Below are 21,930 nucleotides of genomic sequence, written 5' to 3'. Positions count from 1 at the left end.
AAGGAGCTGGTGATGCACAGGTTAAAGCATTTGGGTGCTAACCAAAAGGTTGGTCATTAAAATGCACCAGCCACTCTGCAGGTACAAGATGAGGCAGTCTGCTTCCACAAAGATTTACAGCCTTGAAACCCCATGGGGTAGTTCTACCCTGTACAATAGTGTGGCTATAAGTCAGAATCAACTCAGTGGCAGTGGGTTTGGGTTATTCTTTTCTTTTTTTTTTCCCCATGAGGGCATTATGAGGCATTCTTTGTTTAGTGGTAGATATCCCACCTTCTATGTAGGAGACCGGGAGCTCTGGTGGCATAGTGCCTAAGGCACTTAACTGCTAACCAGAGGTTGGCTGTTCAAACCCACCAACCACTCCTGGGAAGGAAGGTTGGGCAATATACTTCTGTAGTGATACTGCCTTGGAAACCCAAGGAGCGGTCACTCTGAGTTGGAAACGACTCGACAGCACATAACATGTAGGAGACCAGGGTTCAATTCCCAGCCAATGCAAGCCACCAGTGGAGGCTTGCAAGTTATTACAATGCGGAACAGGTTTCAGTGACACTTTCAGACTTAGATGGATTAGGAGGAAAGGCCTGGTGATCTACTTCCAAAAATCAGTCAGTGGAAACCACACGGACCACAGCTGTCCGATCTCCAGCCCATTGTGCGGATGGTACAGGACTGTGCAGTGCTTTGTTCTGTCACGCATGGGGTCACCATGCGTTGGGGGCTGACTCTACAGCAGCTCACAACAACATGTAATAAGTAGGGGACATCTTGTGATTGTAATCTCCAGGTTATTGTCTTGATGTTCTTTCTCCTCAGGACCCAAAGCTTGCCAAAGCAGGGGGGGCTTACGAAGCATAGGCCCATGTGAGCGTAGGAGATCCTGGAAAAGCCTAAAATTTAGGCCAGAAGAAGGTTGAGGGTGTGTTACAGGGAAAAGTGGGTACAGCTGTGGGTATTGGGGGAGGGAAGGGCAATGCAAGATGTCAAAAAGAGTATATGGAGCCTATGGGGCAAGCATTGGGGTATTTCATATTTCTACATCCCAGACAGAGGGAATCATATGCTTTGTGTCTCCTTTGCATTGATTATATCTGGAGAAGAAGGTGAGAAAGCTTGGAGGGGCCTCTGTCATAAGAAACATGATCCTTAGGAGACTTGGAAAGGAAGATGTGTGAGCAAGAGGCACCAGGGACAAAGCTGAGTGAACACTGATTATGGCTGACACAGGGAGGGGGATTCAGTGGGCACCCTGAATATCATATCAGAATCATCATATGGAAAAAACTCTACGTGTCTCAACCCTCACATGATTCCCAATTCCATTTCAATTGATTTTAATGCTGGTGCAATCCTATCTAAATGCTAATTTTTTTCCCCTTTGCTTTTAGAAAGGACAAAACCTCCAAAAAGTCTAAGAGAGACTAAATGGAAAATTATTGTTGAAAACAAGAGAGTAGGCGCTACCTTTGTCAGATTCTCTGGGAAATTGAATTTTACATATATATATATGTGTGTGTGTGAGTTTATGTGTGTGTGTATGTGTGTGCCGGTTTATTACACAAACGAGAAAGCAAACAGAAGGGGAGTCTGAGGTTTCACTGTTTTACATTTGCTATTATCGCCAGACAGAATCTCTGCATCAGTTCTCATTAGGCTGCCCTATGTCTGTCTCCTGCCATCAGCTGGAAGTGAGCTGTGCTAACTCTGAGAAGCAGACTTCATTTCTGTGTGGCTTTCTAGAACACATTTGGAAATTGGTTTCAGAATAAAGAATCCATATTTGTTTTCTAAGAGGCTGTCACTCCCCAAGCCTGAGATGGCCCCAGTATAGAGAGGGAGAGGTGTAACCAAGGGAAAGAGTCTCTCTTTGTGTGTCTAGAAGATTCAGCACACAAACCTTTATTGAACACCTGCTAAGCTAAGTGCCAACCATTTTCATGCAATAAATTCAATGAGTGAGAGTCCATGGGCAAGTGCCTGAGTCGAGGTTACTCAGTGGGAATGCAGGAGCAGGGGTAAGGAAGAGCGAGCTGATGAGCTGATGGCCACAGGACTGAGAACAGCCCACAGAGAGCTCTCTGAACCCTTTGCAGCCCATTTGGTCTTTAGAACAATACTGCCTTGGAAATTACCTTCCAAATTGGGTAATTCTTGCCCTCTCAACTAGATGGTAAGCTCTCTGAGGGAAGGTATTCTGTGTTAAAATAACAATGATTATAATTGCCATTCATAATATAAGTACTTTACCCCTAAACCTCAAATGAAACTCTTCTATTTAATGCTGAAAGAATTTGTCTAAGGCCACAGAGCTAGTTAGGGACATAACTGAGAGTCCCGCACGCACTGCCTCACTGCTGTTGAGTCGGATCCGACTCATAGCGTCCCCTCCTTGAGTTTCCAAGGTGGAATCACTATGGAAATAGATTGCCCAATTTTCCTTTTGAGGAGTGGCTGGTGGGTTTGAACCGCCAGCCTTCTGGTTAGCAGCCAAATGCTTAGGGACCACACCACCAATTCCAGACAGGCTCCAAAATTCATGTTCCTTTTTTGTCACCAATAGCAGCACATTGGGCCCCGTGCATCAACTGCTACTCTGCAGGGTTTGCAGATTTTGCACACTCGGGTCACTGGCCCTTAAGTTGAAAGAGACTGAGAGGAGGCTTGTTTACAAAGTGACCAAGCATCAAACCTCACCCTCTCACCCCCACCAAAGAACCGGTGATTTGGGAATTATTTGGTGAATATCTTCTGGATTCTCCTGCACTTTTTACAACCCTCAGTAATTAGCAAGGAACACACGAGACTAGCCATGGATGTTTTGAGACTGTTTCATCTACTCAATGTCAAACTCCTAAGGACAAGACAACAACATTCCTTTTTAGAATTTCAGTGCTTAGCACAATGGAAGAGGTTCATATTAAAGCTTATTGACTGAAAGAAACCATATGGTGACAAAAATCTTACACTGAAGAAAATTAAAAATGTGACAAATACCAAGAAGAAACCAAACATCTCAGTTACCCAGATATAACCACTGTTTAACATTTTTCTCTATTCCAGTCTCTGTTGAATGATCGCTACTGAACGGAGAGAAACAAAGAAAAGAAATGTAGTTAGAATTAGCAGCCTCCCTGACTAGGGTGCGATGAATGGAGTGACCCTGGGGCTCCTCTGGGTGTCTCCGGCTGGTTCTGTGAAATACTTTGCTGTTGTAACAGAGGGAGGATTCTTTTAAAGGAATTGCTGACTCCCACTCTCTGTGGGCTTTGCCCAGGACCCTGGCTGACTGCTTACTGGGAAGGAGAATGGTTTGGAGGGTAAAGCCTCCAAAGGGAAGGAAAGGCCAGCATTAGGTCTGGATTGCCTCCCCATCTTTACATTCTTTAAATATTCTAGAAAAATATGATTAGGTTGTTTAGTAATAATAAATACTGTGTTTTCTGTGGTTTGGTGCTTTAAAAAACTGTACAGTTGTGCAAAGAAAATGATAAATAGTTCTTTTAGCCCTAACTACCTTCCTTATCTTATTCAAATATTTTGCAATGTCTGGGAAGTGGATGTTGAAGATAAAGAGTGAGTGCATTAACTGGTTACTTTCCTGACGTCTGTGTTCTAAATTGCTATGGTCAAATGGCCCATAGAGATTCTGCTCTAAGGAGCATCCACTCTCCTCAGGGCTGGGCAATGGGAAGGAGGTTGGGAAGTGGCTCCCAGGGGTCCTTCTGATAGATTGATTTCTGCTTCTTCTTTGTAAGGATGTGAAGATGACCCAGAGGCCCTGTCCTACCTTCCCTCCCATGTTGGAAACTTGGATGAGAGGGCTTGTCAGACCTGGGTAGGTCTTCTAGTGAGTCATGTGGGTCTTCCAGAATGTGGTGGCGGGAAAGAGTAACCCATTCTGGTTGTCTTTATCTCTACCTGGTTAAATTCAATATACAGCCCTTCTCCAGGTAGGAAAAAGCAAACAAACAACAACAAAAAAAATTGGATATATAATAATGTGGAAAATATGAGCCCTCACTGTTATTTTATATTACAGCAAAATGCAGTAACTTATCTTACTCATTAAGTGAAAAGAAAGCAAAAAATGAGTTCCAATGAAGTCAAACATTGACCTTCCTTTCTGACCATCTGTTATTAATCCAATTGCCAGTGCTGCCAACTGAGATGACGAGAGGGAGCACCAAGTAGGGTGCTGAGGTGGTCCTTGGGGAGGTGAAGGAGGCTGGATGTAGGATTTGCAACTATCAAATGTGCTGTGTCAGTGAGGAAAGCCCTGGATGAATAGATTCATAATTTTGTATTGTCTCCCTTCCAGCCATCCAGATAATTGACATTTACCTCTTAGGGAGTAAAAACAAAAAACAAAACAAAAGAATCAAGGATAAAGGCATGGAGGAACACACCAGGAATTACCACTCTTAATTTAAAATGTTATGACAGAAATGTAGAAAGACAAAGAAAGAGCATGAAACTGTTCAAAATTGAAGGAGACTAAGGAAACATACAACTAATATAGCTGCAAGATCCTGGATTATATCCAGACCAGGAAAAATAAATTTTCTTTTGCTTTACAGGACTTTGGTGGGACAACTGGCAAATTTGAATAACGTTTATAGATTAGGTAATTGAGTTGTGTCAGTGTTAAATTTCCTGATTTTGATAGTTATACAGTGGTTATGACTCATCTGTCAGTTTGTTGTACTGTGGTGGCTTGCATGTTGCTGTGAGGCTGGAGGCTATGCCATTGGTATTTCAAATACCAGCAGGGTCACCCATGGTGGACAGTTTTCAGTGAAGCTTCCAAACTAAGACAGATTTGGAAGAAGGAAGGGGCCATCCACTTCTCAAAGAATTGGTCAGTGAAAACCTTATGAATAGTAGTTAAACACTGTCTGCTATGTTGTCTGCTATAGTACTGGAAAACTTTATGACTAGCCCTGAAACATTGCTCGATATAGTCCTGGAAGATGAACCCCTCAGGTTGGAAGGCAGTCAAAATATGACTGGAGAAGAGCTGCCTCCTCAGATAGAGCTGACCCTAATGATGTGGATGCAGTAAAGCTTTCAGGACCTCCATTTGCTGATGTGGCAAAATGAGAAGAAACAGCTGCAAATATCCATTAAGAATTGGAACATGGAATGTATGAAGTGTGAATCTAGGAAAATCAGAAGTTGTCAAAAATTAAGTGGGACACATAAAGATTGATATCCTAGGCATTAATGAGCTGAAATAGACTAGTTTGGGCTATTTTGAATCAGATAACCATATGATCTACTATGCCAGGAATGACAAATTGAAGAGGAATGATGTGGCAGTCATCATCATGAAGAATGTTTCAAGATCTATTTGGAAGTACAAGGCTGTCAGTGATAGGAAAATATCCATATGCCTACAAGGAAGACCAATTAACACTACTATTATTCAAATTTACACACCAACCACCAAAGACAAAGATGAGGAAATTGAAGATTTTTACCAACTTCTGCAGTCTGAAATTGACCAAACATGTAATCAAGATGTGTTGATTATCACTGGTGATTGGAATGGAAAAGTTGGAAACAAAGAAGAATCATCAGTAGTTGGAAAATATGGCCTTGGTGATAGAAATAATGCTGGAGATCACATGATAGAACTTTGCAAAACCAATGACTATTCACTGCAAATACTTTTTTCAACTACATAAATTGTGATTATATACATGGACTTCCACCAGATGGAATACACAGAAATCAAATTGACTACATCTGTGGAAAGAAGCAATGGAGAGGCTCAATATCTTCAGCTAAAACAAGGCCAGGAGCTGACTGTAGAACAGACCATCAACTGCTCATATGCAAGTTCAAGTTGAAGCTGAAGACAATTAAAATAAGTCCATGAGAGCCAAAATATGACCTTGATTATATCCCTCCTGAATTTAAAGACCACCTCAGGACAGATTTAATGCATTGAATACCAGTGACTGAAAACCAGAGGAATTATGGGATGACATCAAGAACATCATCCATGAAGAAACCAAAAGGTCATTAAAAAGACAGAAAAGCAAGAAAAGGCCAAAATGGATATTGGAAGAAACTCTGAAATTTGCCCTTAAATGGAGGGTAGCTAAAGCAAATGGAAGAAATGACAAGACAAAAGAGCTGAACAGAAGATTTCAAAGAGCAGCTCGAGAAGACAAAGTCAATTATTATAATGAAATATGCAAAGACCTGGAGTTAGAAAATCAAAAGGGAAGAACACACATGGCATTTCTCAAGCTGAAAGAACTGAATAAAAAAATTCAAGCCTCGAGTTGCAATATGAAAGATTTTATAGTCAATGTATTGAATGATACAGGAAACATCAAAAGAAGATGGAAGGAATACACAGAGTCACTGTACCAAAAAGAATTGGTAGATGTTCATCCATTTCAGGAGGTTGCATATGATCAAGAATCAATGATATTGAAGGAAGAAGTTGAAGCTGCACTAAAGGAATTAGTGAAGAATAAGGCTACAGGAATTGACAGAATGCCCATTGAGATGTTTCAACAAATGGTTGCCACACTGGAGGCACTCACTTGTCTGCCAAGAAGTTTGGAAGACAGCTACCTTGCCAACTGACTGGAAGACATCTGTATTTGTATTCATGCCAAAGAAAGGTGATCCCACAGAATATGGAAATTATCTAACAATATCATTAATATCCCATGCAAGTAAAATCTTGCTGGAGATAATTCAAAAACGGTTGCACCAGTATATTGACAAAAAACTTCCAGAAATTGAAGCTGGATTCAGAAGAGAACATGGAACGTCGCTGATGTCAGGTGGATCTTGGCTGAAAGCAAAGAATACCAAAAAGATGTTTACTTGTATTTTATTGACTATGCAAAAGCATTTGATTGTCTGGATCATAACAACTTATGGATAACATTGAGAAGAATGGGAATTCCAGAACACTTGATTGTGCTCATGAGGAACGTGTATATAGACCAGGAGGGTGTCATTCAAACAGAACAGGGGAATACTACTGCATGGTTTAAAATCAGGAAGGGAGGGCATCAGGGTTGTATCCTTTCATCATACCTTTTCAATCTGTATGCTGAGCAAATAATCTGAGAAGATGGATTATATGAAGAAGAACACAACATAGGATTGGAGGAAAATTCATTAACAACCTGCAGTATGAAGACAGCACAATCTTGCTTGCTGAAAGTGAAGATGACTTGAAGCACTTACTGAAGAAGATTAAAGACTATAGTCTGCAGTATGGATTACATCTCAATATAAAGAAAACAAAAATCTTCACAACTGGATGAATAAGCAGCCTCACAATAAATGGAGAAAAGTTTGAAGTTGTCCAAGATTTCATATTACTTGTTACCACAATCAACACCAATGGAAGCAGCAATCAAGAAATCAGACAACTTATTTCACTAGGCAAATATGCTACAAAAGACCTCTTTAAAGTACTGATGAGCAAAGATGTCTCTTTGAAGACGAAGGTGAGCCCAACACAAGTCATGGTATTTTCAATTGCCTCATGTGCTTGTGAAAGCTGGGCAATGAATAAGGAAGACCAAAGAAGGGTTGATGCTTTTCAGTTGTGGTGCTGGCAAAGAATACTGAAAGTTCCATGGACTTCCAGAAGAATGAACAAATCTGTCCTGGAAGGAATGCAGCCAGAATGCTACTTGGAAGTGAGAATGGCCAGACTTCATCTCACTTACTTTGGTCATGTTGTCAGAAGGGACGATTTCATGGAGAAGGATATCGTGCTTGGTAAAGTGGATGGTCAGCAAAAAAGAAGACTCTCAATGAGATGGATTGACACAGTGTCTGCAATAATTGGCTCAGGTATTGCAAAGACTGTGAGGCTGGCACAGGACCAGGTAGTGTTTTGTTCTGTTGTAAATAGGGTTGCTATGAGTCGGACTGACTATATAGCACCTAACCACAATAGTAACAAGTGAACATTAGTTATTTGGGTTGAGGGTCCATGCAAAGGGGAAGGCCTAAGGTGTGGTGGCTAGAGACACTGGACTCTGGGTGCCCCCACCTTGGTTGAGTTTGGGCAGGAAGTGGATCAGTTGCACACACGAAGAAGTACACTGGACCCATGTCAATGAATTGCAACCAGAAAGGCTCTTTCTCCTCTTTCCCCACCACAACTTCCCAGTGACCAAGGGACAGCCTCCTTCCCACCCCCACTAGCCCAGTGGCTAGAGACACTCCATGGCCACCTTGTTCCTCTGACTACCACCTCCCACCCAAAGCCCAGCTTCTTGCTGCACTTCACCCAAGCAGATAGAGTCAATGTCTGCTGCTCTACATTTATGCACTGGTGTCATTGAAAATTCGTGTTCTTACTGAACTCAAGACATTGCCTTTGTGGCCTTCTCTGTCAGAGGTTCTCACATGTGTGCCAGGCTCTTTTCCCTTTCATGGGCACATGGTCCCGAGGATCATACCACAGCCACCTCCTGCTACTTCTGCCAGCTGACCATAGCTGCACCAACTCCCTTCCCCTTTTTTATCTTTCATTTTCTTTTCTCTTTCTTCCATTTTTTCTCCCTTTTTATTTGTTTATTTATCTGTTTTCTCTTCTTTTTTTATTTTCCTCATCTTTCCTCTCATCCACCCCTTTTTCTTTTTCTTATTTTCTTTCCCCTATCCAATGGGACGTGAACATTAATTCCCCATTAGTCTGCCATGCCTACTACATCTACTACCTACCACCACCTTACCCCATAGGCCTGCACCACCACTCACTCTTACACAAACTGGCTCAACAACAGATGGTAGACAACACCTACTAATCCCAATCACAGCTCCCCTTCATGACTAATAGTGACCTGCAGTCACATTCCCATTAGTTACTCTACCTTACTGGAAACAGTGGTGAAGCACCTCATTGCTGTCAAACTAACAACCAAAGAAGCATGTCTGCCCCATCTGACTGGATATATCAAAACAAAGCAAAACAAATGGTCAGAGTGAAACAAACCAACATGTAATCAACAAATAACAAAAACCCAAAATGTCTCAGAGACAATAGACAGCTTCAAGGAAACAGGACAAGTCAGTACAAGCAAATGACCAACATAAAGAAATAGGAAACCTCCTTGAGGAAGAAAAGGTAGTAAAACTACATGATAAATAATTCAAAAGAGATATATATAGGGCCTGCCAAGAGCTCATGGAAACCACTCTACCCCCCCCCCCGCCAATAAAGGAAAACACAGACAATACCCTAAAAGAATTCAGGAAAACTACATAAGAAAATAATGCCAAAATAAATAGACAATTAGGAATCATACAAAAACAACAGTTAGAAATCCAGAAGATTAACACTAAAATTATGGAGATAGATAATACATTGGAAGTACATAAGAACAGAATCTAACTGACTAAAGAATGGATCAACCAACTAGAAGACAAATCCCTCTACGCTGGTTTGTCTGAGGGAAAATAAGAAAAAAAGAATTAAGAGAAATGAGGACAGCTTAGGAATTATGTGGAAAAATATCAAGAGGAATAATTTTTGTGTGTTTGAAATTCTTAAATAGGAGGAGGCAAAAAAAAAAAAAAAAAAAAAACCCACAGAGGAAATTGTTGAAAATTTGCTAGTAGAAAGTTTCCCCAATATCATGAAAGATGAAAATATATCCATCCATGAAGCTCAGTGAACCCCATACAGGATAGACTACAAAAGAAAGTCAGCAACACATATCATAATCAAATTTTCCAAAACCAAAGACAAAGAAAGAATCTTGAAAGCAGCTTGGGAAAAACGAGATGTTACTACCAGGGGCAACTAATAAGACTAAGAACTGATTTCACAAGAGAAACCATGTAGGCAAGGAGGCAATGGGATAACATACATAAAGCCTTGAAAGAAAAAAAAAAATATATTATCAACCAAGATTTACATATCTAGCAAAACTCTCCATCAAATACAATGGTGAAGTTAGAACATATCCAGATAAACAGAAATTAAGAAAGTTTGTAAAAAACAGACCAACCTTCTAAGAAATGCTAAAGGGACTCCTTCAGGCAGAAAACCACAACAGAAGACAACCTAAGACTGACACATGACAATATCACCTGGAACCCAACTCAGAAAAAGAATTCTCAAAATTAAAATAAGCTTACTAAACCAAAAACTCACTGCCATCGAGTCAGTCCTGGCTCATAGTGACCCCTCCTTGGGTTTCTGAGGCAGTGTCTCTACAGAAGTAGATTGCCCAGTCTTCCTTCCAAGGTGTGGCTGGTGGGTTTGAACTGCCAGCCTTCTGGTTAGCAGTCAAATGCTTAGGCACTACACCACCAGAGCTCCCAAAATTGAAAATAGACAACCAGAGGTGTCAATCTGCAAACCACAACAACGACAAAGCAAAAACAGGGAATAAATGGTGTAATTACAGAATTTCCAAATGGACAGGAAGTCAAGATGATATCAATATAGAAAGATGGTTTCAAATTTAAGAAGAAAAAAATTTATTACAGGGTAACCACTAAGAAAATTAATAAGCCTTCTGACCAAAATAAAGAAGACAATCATAAGGACCTAGTTGAAAAAATGAAAGGAAAATCTGGTAACAAAATGAAGTCAGCACAAAAAAATATTTGGAACATAGAAACCATCAGCATCACAGTAAAAAACACAAAAGAATGATAGCAGTAAATTCACACCTATCATTAATTAATTAATGTGAATGGACTAAATGCACCAATGAAGAGAAAGAGAGTGTCAGAATGGGTAAGAAGAGGGGGCCCATCTATAGGCAGTCTGCAAAAGAATCACTTAGACACAAAGATAAAAATAAATTAAAAATCAAAGGATGGAAAAAAATACATCAAGTTAATGGCAAGTCACCCCCCCCCAAAAAAAATAAATAAAAGCAGGAGTGGCAACATTAATTTCTGATAAAATAGACCTCAAAGTAAAAACCAGAATAAAGGACAAGAAAGGGCATTAAATCATCATCAAAGGGTCAATCCAGCAAGAGAACATAACCATAATAAATATCTGTGCATCCAGTGAAGCAGCTCAAAATACATAAAACAATCATTAACATAATTGAAAAGAGAAATAGAGAATTAACATTATTAGTAGGAGACTTTAACACATCACTTTTAATGAAAAACAGAACAACTAGAAAGAAACTCAGCAAACATACAGAAGATCTCAACAATCAACCAAGTTGACCTCACAGACATATACAGAATACATCCTCCAACAAAATGCAATACATTATTTTCCAGGGCATATGCATCATTCTCCAGAATAGATCATATGCTAGTCCACAAAGCAAGCCTCAATAAATTTTAAAACACTGATATACAACAAGTCATCTTCTCAGATCACAATTCCACAAAAGTAGAAATCAATATTAGGAAGATCAGAAGAAAAAATCAAATACATGGAAAATGATTTATACCCTGCTAAAGAACTATTGAGTAATAGAAGAAATAAAATGTGAAATAAAAAAATTCCTAGATGCAAATGAGAATGAAAACACAATATACCAAAAATTTTTGGGTAAAGTGAAAGCAGTACTCAGAGGTAAACTTACAGCAATAAATGCACTCATCAAAACATAAGAAAGAACCAACTGATATATATTAACTCAACAACTTGAACAATTAGAAAAAGAGCAACAAAATGGCCAGTCTCCAGAAGAAAAGCAATAAGAAAGATTACAGCAGAAATAAATGAAGCAGGAAACAGAAAAATAATAGGAAGAATCTATACACCTGAAGTTGCTTCTTCAAAAAGATTAACAAAATTGGCAAGCCACTGGCAAATTTAACTAAGGAAAATGAAGAGAAAATGGAAATAACATGAATGAGAAATGAAATGGGTGATGTCACAACAGAACTAACTTAAATAAAAAGAATAATAGCAGGAAACTATAAGAAACTGTACTCCAACAAATTAAAAATCTAGAAAAATGGACAAATTTCTAAAAACACAGGACCTACCTAAACTAACACAGACCGAGGTAGAAAATTTGAACAGGCCCATAACAGAAGAAGAAATTTAAGAGTTTGTTAAAAAAAAAAAAAAAAAAAAAAACCAAAAACTCCCAGGTATGTCTAAACCAAAGGAAATATACCTATGACCATATATAATTTGGGCAGACAATATTTCTATGTAGACATTTGTCTGTACTGTAAGAATGTCCATATATATATAACAGAGCTAATGGGACAAAGTTATGATAATTTCTTTGCCAGATCCAAACATCCTGAAGGAGTGAGTCCCTGGGCCCACAGGCTTGGGACCATGGTCATGGCGGACATCAAGCTCATACTACTCAATAACAATACTACTCACTAGTCAATAACATACTACACAGAAACATTGTTCTATATCCTTCTTTGGTGAGTAGTGACTGGGGTCTAAAAGCTTGCAAACAGCCACCTAAGATGCAACAATTGGTCTCTCCTCACCTGGAGCAAAGAAAAATGAAGAAAACTAAAGTGCATGGAAATAATTAGTCCAAGGGACTAGTGGACCATGCAAACCTCAGCCTACCTGACCTGAGACCAGAAGAACCAGATGGTGCATGGCCACCACTGACAACCACTCAGAAAAGGATCAAAGTAAGAGATCCTGGATAGAGGGGTAAAAAATGTGGAACAAAATTCAAAATCATAAAAAAAGACCAAGATTACTGATCTGATAGAGACTGGTAAAACCCCTGAGACTATGGTCCTGTTGGGCCTGGAATTGAGCTTAGTACCTTGGCTTCTAGCTAAACAATAGACAGGCATATAAAGTGAATATTTATATGAGGTAGGTACACTCCTTAGAACAATCAACCATGGGAGATCAGGAGGGCAGTATATGCACAGAGAGTAGGAAAGCATAGTGTGATAGTTGTAGCTGTGTGTCAACTTGGCTGGACTAAATTCTGTGCAGTTTAAGCAATTGTGATGTGGGTTATTCCCATGATGGGATCAGATGTATATGTTTTGAGCAGTCAATCCGTTGAAAGGGAGTTTCCCTAGGGGTGTGGCCTGCTTCCAATATATTTGTGGACATCCTGGGAAAAGAGACACTCGTTCTGTGGATTGGGATCTCGTTGTTCTGCTTACAACTGTCCATGAGTGAACAATCCACCATTAGGCCTGAAGATCTTGGATTCATCATTCATTGGAGTCAACAGCCGGTATACTGCCTGCCAACCTTAAGCTCATCAGCCCCTGTAGCTGCATGAGTTGGGATAAGCCTCCAGCTTGATATTTGATCCAAGAACTTGGGAATTGCCAGCTTCTGTAAGTGGGTGAGCCATTTTCCTAAGATCAATTTCTCTTTCTCTAAATGTATATATAAGCTTTAATGGTTTTGCTTCTCTAGAGAACCCAGCCTAACACACATAAGAAAGAAGGACACAGGGAAAAGGTAACCACAGGAAAGAAGTGGGAAGAGAGCTATTACATTATGGGGATTGCAATCAATGTCATGAAACAAAATGTTTATGAACTGTTGTATGGAAAATGAATTTGCTCTGTAAACTTTCACCCAAATCACAATCAAAAAAGAATAATAATAATAATAAAAAAAAAATAATAAAAAAGCTCACAATAAAACCATGTCCTGGCCCAGATAGCTTCACTGGAGAATTCTACCAAATAATTCAGATAAGAGCTGACACCAATTCTATTCAAATTAGTCCAGGACATAGAAAAGCATGGACTACTTTCAAATTCATTTTATGAAGCATAAAAATTTTATGATGCATAAAATGAAGCATAACCCTGATACCAAAGCCAGGCAAAGACACCTCTAAAAAAGAAAATCACAGGTCAACATCTCTCAAGAATATAGACACAAAAATCTTGCACACAACCCTAGCCAATAGAATACAACACTGTATCAAAAAAAAGGAATACATCACAACCAAGTGGGATTCATATCAGGTATGCAGGGATGGTTCAACATTAGAAAAAACAATCAGTGTAATCCATTACATAAATAAAAGAAAGGAAAAGAATCACATGATTATATTAATTGTGGCAGGAAAAAGCAATTGATAAAATCCAACACTCATTCCTGATAAAAACTAGGAATATAATGGAAATTCCTTAACATAATTAAAGACATATATGCAAAACCAATGGCCAACATTATTCTCAATAGAGAGGGACTAAAAGCATTCCCCTTGTGAATGGGATCCAGACAAGTATGCTCTTTACCACCACTCCTGTTCAACATTGTATTGGAAATCCTAGCCAGATCAATAAGGCAAGAAAGGGAAATAAAAGACATCCAATTTGGTTATCAAGAAGTAAAACTATCCCTATATACAGATGATATGATTCTAAACATAGAAAACCCCAGAAACTCAACAAGAAAACTACTGGAACCAATTGGAAGATTCAGCAAAGAAGCAGGGTACAAAATCAACATACAAAAATCATTCTGATCCTTCTACATCAACAAAGAGATTTCTGAAAAGTAAATAATGGAAACAATACCATTTACAATAGCTGCCAAAAAGATTAATACTTACCAGAGACAAAAGAACTATACAGAGAAAACTATGAAACTACTACAAGAAACTAAGAAACCTACATAAATGGAAGAATATACCATGCTCATGGATAGGAAGGCTGAGAATTTGACAATATCAATACTAACCAAAACAATGGATATAATCAATCCTGATCCAGAGTCCATCAACATTGTCTGAGGAGATGGAAAAAAACAATCACCAATTTTATATGGAAAGGATAAAGACCTTGGATAAGAAAAAGCACTACTGAAGAAGAAGAACAAACTAGGAGATCTCAAACTTCCCAATTTCAAAACCTACTATGCAGCCATGGTAGTCAAAACAGACTGGTATTGGTACCAGGACAGATGCATTAATTAATGGACCAGAATTGAGAACCCAGAAGTAGACCCATTCACCTATGGAAATTTGATCTTTGACAAAGGACCAAAATCCATTAAATAGGGAAAAGACAGTCTTTTTAACAAATGGTGCTGGCAAAACTAGATATCCATTTGCAGAAAAATTAAACAAGATCCATACCTCATGCCATATACAAAAACTAACTCATGATGAGTCAAATACCTAAATGTAAAACCTAATATTATAAAGATCATCAAACAAAAAATAAGGGCAAACTTGTTGTTGTTGTTATGTGCCGTCGAGTCAGCTCCGACTCATACTGACCCCTGCTTGGGTTTCTGAGGCAAACTTAGGGGCCCTAATTCATGGCATAAATATACTATCAAGCATAACCAAAATTGCACAAACAGAAGAAGATAAACTAGATGACTGAAACCTTCTAAAAATTAAATTCTTATGGACATCAAAAGACTTCTCCAAAAAAGTGAAAAGAGAACTTAAAGAGTGGTAAAAAATATTTGGCAACAACTTACCTGACAAAGGACTTATCACTAAAATTTATAGAAAACTTTAACACCCTCAATAACAAAAAGGCAAACAATTCAATTAAAAAAAAGGACAGAAGACATGAATAGACACTTCACTAAAAAAGATATTCAGGCAGCCATTAAATACAGGAAGAAATGCTTGTGATCACTAGCCATTAGAGAGATACAAATCAAAGCAATAATGAGATATCCTCTCACCCCAGAAATAATAGAAAAGTTAAACAAGACAGAAAACAGCAAATGCTCATGAGAATGTGGAGAGATTAGAAATCTCATACACTGCTCGTGGGACTATAAAATGGTGCCACAACTGTGAAAAATGGGTATGGCACTTCCCTAAAATGCCAGCAATAAAAATATTTGATGCAGCAATCCCACTGCCAGGTATACATCCTAAAGAAGTGAAAGCCTGGACACAAACAGATATATGTACACCCACGTGCATTGCAGCACTATTCACAATAGCAAAGAGATGGAAACAACCTAAGTGCCTATCAATGGATAAATGGATAACAAAACTATGGTACATACACACAATGGAATACTATGCAACATTAAAGAATAATGAAAAATCCACAAAACACCTTATAACATGGATGAATGTGGAAGAAAGACATTATGCTGAGTGACATAAGTCAATCACAAAAGGACAAATAGTGAGTCCACTGTTATAAAAAAAAAAAAGAGGAAAGTTTAAATATGCAAAGAAACATTCCTTGATGGTTACCAGTGATGGAGAAGAGGGGAAGGAAAATTAATAATTAGGTAATATATTCATATTAATTTGGGTAAAGGGAAAGGCAATATACAAAAAGTGGGTGACCAGCACAATGTAACTAAGGAAAAGGAAGACACAGGTGCACGAGAGGTAGAGACAACAAAGGTAAGCACTATTATATACATAATCCTGCACTATCATTAATTACAAACAATTTATTAATGGATATATAGGTAGATGAACAAGGTAATCAAGTATGGGTAGGCAAACAGAAGTATACCCATGACCATATATAGGTATCACTCACTCACTCACTCACTCACTCACTGCCGTAGAGTCGGATCCAACTCATAGCAACCCCTCTTTGGGTTTCTGAGGCAATATCAGTACTGAAGTAGATTGCCTAACCTTCCTTCCAAGGAGTGGCTGGTGAGTTTGAACTGCCAGTCTTCTGGTTAGCAGTCAAGTGCCTTAAGCACTATGCTACCAGAACTCCCAGATAGGTATGGCAGATGAAATTTCTACATATATATTTGCATGTGCTGTAAAAATGTCCATGTATATAGTAGAGCTAAAACAGGACAAGTTTCTGAAAATGTCTTAGACATCACCAAATACTTTGAGGGAATGAGTTGCTGTACCTGAAGGCTCAGGACCATAGCTGTGGGTGACATGAAGGTCAATTGCCATAACATAGTCCACAAAGAGTATTCTATATCCTACTTTGGTGAATAGCAAATCTTAAAAACTTGTAAGTGATGCAACTATTGGTTTTTTCTCCAGAGTAAGCAAGAGTGAAGAAAATCAAAGGCACATGGAAATAATTATTCCAAAGCACTAGTGGATCATGTGAACCTTAGCCTCCATGACCCTGAGATCAGAAGAACTGGATGGTGCCCAGCTACCATTGCCCACCTCTCTGACAAAGATAACAATAGGAGATCCTGGATAGAGCAGGAGAAAATTGTGGAACAAAAATCACAATAATCTAAAAAATCATGCTTATTGGTTTGATAGAGAGTGGTGGACACCTGAGAATATGGCCCTTAGGCATCCTTTAAGCTTGGAACTGAACTTATCCTTGTGGCTCAACGTTCAGCCAAACAATGGACAGATCTATGAGTGAACAATAACACCCAGGAAGTATGAACTCCTTGGAACAATCAACCATAACAGGTCAAATGGCATTTACCCAGGGATAAAGCTCAGAAGGCAAGAATGGATAAGGAAGAAGGAGCAAAGGGAAATGGTAACCACAAGGAAGAAGAGGGAAGACTGATAATACATTGTTGGGATTGCTGTCAATGTCAGGAAACACAACGTGAATGAGTAGTTGAATGGAAAACAAATTTACTCTGTAAACTTTACAATAAAAAGTTAAAAAAATAAAAAGCTAACAAGGTGGCAGATTTCAGATTTGAGCCCAAGTCTCTGACTCCATAGCTACGTAACCCTGGTCTCTAGTGGCCAATGAATGAAAGCCAGTAGTCACTTTGGGAAATGAACTCAGAGATGGAATAATTTTTGTTATGGATAGTATCAAAGAGGTTTACTTTGGAACCATGCATAATTAGATTTCAATTGAGTGTGAAGTTGTCATGTTTCAATTACTACACCATTGAGACATTCACTCCAGCAGAATAAGACTTAGTTTCAATTTAAGGACTTGGGGAATATATTCATCTCCACAAAGCAGAAATGGTTTGCCACCCCCTTACCCATGTCTCAAACATATCTTCTGGGCGCAGGCGACGTAGAGTAGGTCTGGAAAAAAAAAAAAAGTTTCTTAGCAGGCATCACATGGCAGACATTGCAGCCTCAGTGCAGTGATACGGAAAATGCAATATTAGTTTGTTTGCAGGACCATGAATTGCTCTGGAACCTGCTTCTCCTCCAAGGAGATAGAACTTCTCTATCCTAGAGTAGTAGACCTAACCCTACAACCAATCTAGTCTATGGGCTTCCTTTTCTCAACATTTTCATAGATCAACAATTATAGTCAATTGCAAACAATGAGAGGGCCTAGGATCAGCTCATTCCCAGGACGTGAGGCCATTTCCTTTTTCATAGACAAGGACCCCTTCTAAGTATGCAGAGCAGGCCCAGAATGGGGAGAAAGAAAACAGAAAGCCTTGGGACTCCTAGGCCAGGATTGCAGAAATTTATCATCAGGGTCATCTATAAGAAACCCTTTAGAGATGTATAGATTAGCAGACAGGATCTATATTTTGCTCATAGTTTCATTTTGTTCTGAATGTTGCTAAATTGTACCAGACATTCAGAAGACTAAAGCCCATAATTACAAGAAGAGTTGACATTTTTCCCCCTAAGTTCTGCCTCCTTGGAGGGGCTAGGATTGTCGTGGTGATGGGATCATGTGTTTTGGTTCAATTAATCTAAATGTGCATCCATGTGGGAGGGTGGATGAGTGAGGCAGTGAATACACCACCATGTTCTATGTTCCAATACTGTCTACAACAAGGATTGGCAAAGTACAGCTCATGGGCCAGAACTGGCCTGTACTTCCTGTTTTTGTAAATAAAGTTTTATTAGGAGATAGCCACATACTTTTGTTTACATATTGTCTATGGCTGCTTTCATGGTATAACTGCAGAGCTGAGTAATTGCAATGGGAACCATCTGGCCCACAAAGCATAAAATATCCACTATCTGGTCCTTTATAGAAAAAAGTTTGCTGATTGTGTTAAAACTACTCTAAGTGATATTAAATATTCCTGTCCCTCCCAGAAGTTCTATGTACAGAATGTTTAGCCTTGGATAAGTGACTTAACTTCTCTGAAACCAATTCTTTAATCTATAAAATTAGGGTAACAATAATTACCAGCATGAAGTTGAAGATTAGATAAAATACTTTCTATAAAGCCCAAAGTGTGATATTTGACACATAAAAGGCCATCACTGAATAACTATTACTGTTATTGCAGAGTTTTGCATACATCTAGCTCTGACATTGAGGGGATTTGCTGACTGAGGTGAGATGTTCTGACCACGGTTGCAAGCATAAGCCCATATTTAGAAAATGTAGCAACATTCATGGTCAATTTATCAATAACCAACAAAGCCATACTACTAATTTCAGTTCTGCTGGGAAACCTAACTTTAGACTGCTGCTCTTGGTGGGTCTGAAATGTTAGGACTGAAGGGCTCTCCTCCATTCCCCAGACCCTGGACCACCCTAGCCCTTGCATGGCATCTCAGGTACCTCTGATGTTCCTTCACAAACTCCACGAGCTCCTCTTCTGTGTAAGGCTTGTTGGGGATGGCAATGGGCTCGTCCATAAATGGCTCATAGAAAGCAACCTCATTCATCTTCAAAGACAGTTTCTTTGCGACCTATAATAATAGAAATAAGACAATAATTTCCTTGACTGCTAGTCTAGAGTAGCAGCAATGTGTTGCCCATCTCAGAGACATATGCATGTTTTCTGGAAAAGCCATGAGAATACATGGACAATTTTAACTTAAATATTGAGGTGATAGGAACTCATCACCTAAGGCCTGGGCTGAACTGATTAATCTTTTGTGATCAAAGAAGGACAGAAGGGAGGAAAAGACCTGTCTGGCAAATGAGGGTCAAGCAGGGGCAGAGAACAGTTGAAATGGAAACTGAGACATTTAATTCTATCATCACCATTATTCCATTGTATTTGGGAGAGCTGAAGGAAGAAGCAAGTGTCAAATGAGCATATTCAGTGCCCTGAGATGAGTTGAACCAGTTTTGATAGAACACATACTCAAAATCAGAGGCTAAGCCATTAATCTGTCCTTGATCAGCTCATAAACCCTAATTGCTATTTTGGTTGAAGCTCTGGCCCTGGGGTTAAGTATTCCAGTGCTGGACTTGCTTGGTGGTTTATCAGATGCTAAGAATGGCCCAGTTTGCAGCTGAACAACTCTGGTGACTAGTCATAAGGTGACCAATGCTAGTTTGCCCAGAATTGAGGGGTTTCTTGGGACACAGAACTTTCAGTGCTAAAACCAGGCAAATTCCAGGCAAACCAGGTCACCTTTACCCCCACCTCCAATAAAAGTTGGGGAACCACCCAGAACCGAAAGACATTCCCTCTCTTGAATAAAGTGGGCATGCAGTCTGTTGTCAAGGTAGATCTGTTGCTGTGTTTGCCTGCAGGGCAGCTGAACTTGGGACCTCTCTTTGTGAAATGATGTGAGAGGTCTGGAATGTGCAAAGCTCTATAGAAAAGTAAATGTCATTCTTTTCTAGTTCAGAGCTGTGGTCCAAGAAAGCAAAAGCATGAACAGTGGTTCCCTTGAAACTAAAGAGGGATTGCCTAAGCACTGATGTTTTGTGTTAGTAACCAGGGCTGCCGTAGCTAATTGGGAAGAGGAGGAGCTGAGTGTTACACAAGCAGTTATACAAGGTCCATCCTGGAGGAAACTGGTGTTCATGTGAGTTGATTATCAACTGTTATTAATTCCAAGTCACTATCTTCCAAAAATAGGAACTCTGATGGCACAGTAATTAAGCACTTCTCTGCTAACTGGAATGTTGGTAGTTCAAACCCACCAGCTGCTCCGTGGGAGAAAGATGCTTTCATAAAGATTACCACCTTGGAAATCCTATAGGGCAGTTCTACTCTATCCAATAGGCTCATTATGAGTTGGAATCGACTCAATGCCAATGTTTTTTTTTTGTTTGTTTGTTTTTAACCTTCCCAGAAACATTTCTTTCAGTACTTTTGAGAAAGAAACTCCAGCTTCCAATTCAGAGCTAAAAAAAACAGGCCAGGCTAAGAGCTATAGTCAGGTGAAAGAGATTTTTTTGTCAGACTGTTTATGTTTTGAGAGACAAGGAAGTATAGGGTCCCCCCTTAGATGATGGGAAGGATAGTGGGTGCTAGGGTGGGGAGCAGGGAGATGGGGAAAAACAAATCTACTACCACTGTTTGCGTTTACACGCAGGTCTTTTCAACATCAGGCCTATTGCAGAATAGACTTCAAAAATGACATTGGTGTTCTGAAATTATTTACTACATATTCTAGGAACCAGGAATCTTGTGGGGATGGAGGTGACTGAATGACCAAAAACAGTCATAATAGAAAGTACACAGAGGGCTCACTAGGTGCCAGGTACTGTTGCAAAGTGTTTGAGGTTTACTATTTTATTTAGTCCTCACTTTGATTACATGAGGCAAGAAGTATTATTAAGCTTAGTTTACAAATGATGAACCTGAGATACAATTAGGTTAAATAATTTATAAATACCTTGATAGGGTAGAGCCAGAATTCAATGCTAGGCAGTGGAGTGTTATAAACTAACAATGTACTTGAATTTGAAATTTCCTATCATTTGAGAATTAGTTTCTCCCTTGACACTGTGATGAAAGAAATAGTTGTCCCCATAAATATTACACTGGCACTACACCATGTTTTAGTAAGGTATGTCCTTGACTCTTGTAATCTGTTATCATCAATTCATCCCCCATCACAGTTGGCTATCATGAGTCTTCCAGAAGGTGAGAATGAACCATTAGAGCCACCTATCAAGGTTAAGCAGGAACTCTGGTAGCATAGTGCCTAAGGCACTTGACTGCTAACCAGAAGGCTGGTGGTTCAAACCCACCAGCCACTCCTCGGAAGGAAGGTTGGGCAATCCTACTTCTGTAGTGATACTGCCTCGGAAACCCAAGGAGGGGTCACTATGAGTCGGGGCCGACTCGACGGCATATAACAACAACAACATCAAGGTAAGCCGTGCGTGTGTCCATACCTCTGTGTGCCAGGGGAGTGAGAGTGGGGGTTGAAGGGTGTGGGTGGTCTCTGGTTTCTGATC

At 39.4% G+C, this 21,930-nt stretch overlaps 1 protein-coding gene across 1 annotated transcript in view; it reads right to left on the bottom strand.

The window, feature by feature from the left end:
- Positions 1-21,930, bottom strand: part of CASQ2 (calsequestrin 2) — a 112,335-nt gene that overhangs the window by 32,078 nt on the left and 58,327 nt on the right. Inside the window, exons 6-7 of the mRNA XM_007948733.2 lie at positions 19,342-19,472; positions 17,837-17,882 (exon numbers count right to left, since the gene is read on the bottom strand). Coding sequence (XP_007946924.1) covers positions 17,837-17,882; positions 19,342-19,472 — 177 coding nt within the window. The remainder of the gene's footprint in view (positions 1-17,836; positions 17,883-19,341; positions 19,473-21,930) is intronic.

The sequence above is a fragment of the Orycteropus afer genome, unplaced genomic scaffold, assembly GCF_000298275.1.
Source record: "Orycteropus afer afer isolate SDZICR_OR568_19922 unplaced genomic scaffold, OryAfe1.0 scaffold00010, whole genome shotgun sequence".
Lineage (NCBI taxonomy): Eukaryota > Metazoa > Chordata > Mammalia > Tubulidentata > Orycteropodidae > Orycteropus > Orycteropus afer.
The sequence above is the reverse complement of the archived record's forward strand: the minus strand, read 5'-3'. Positions and strand labels throughout refer to the sequence as shown.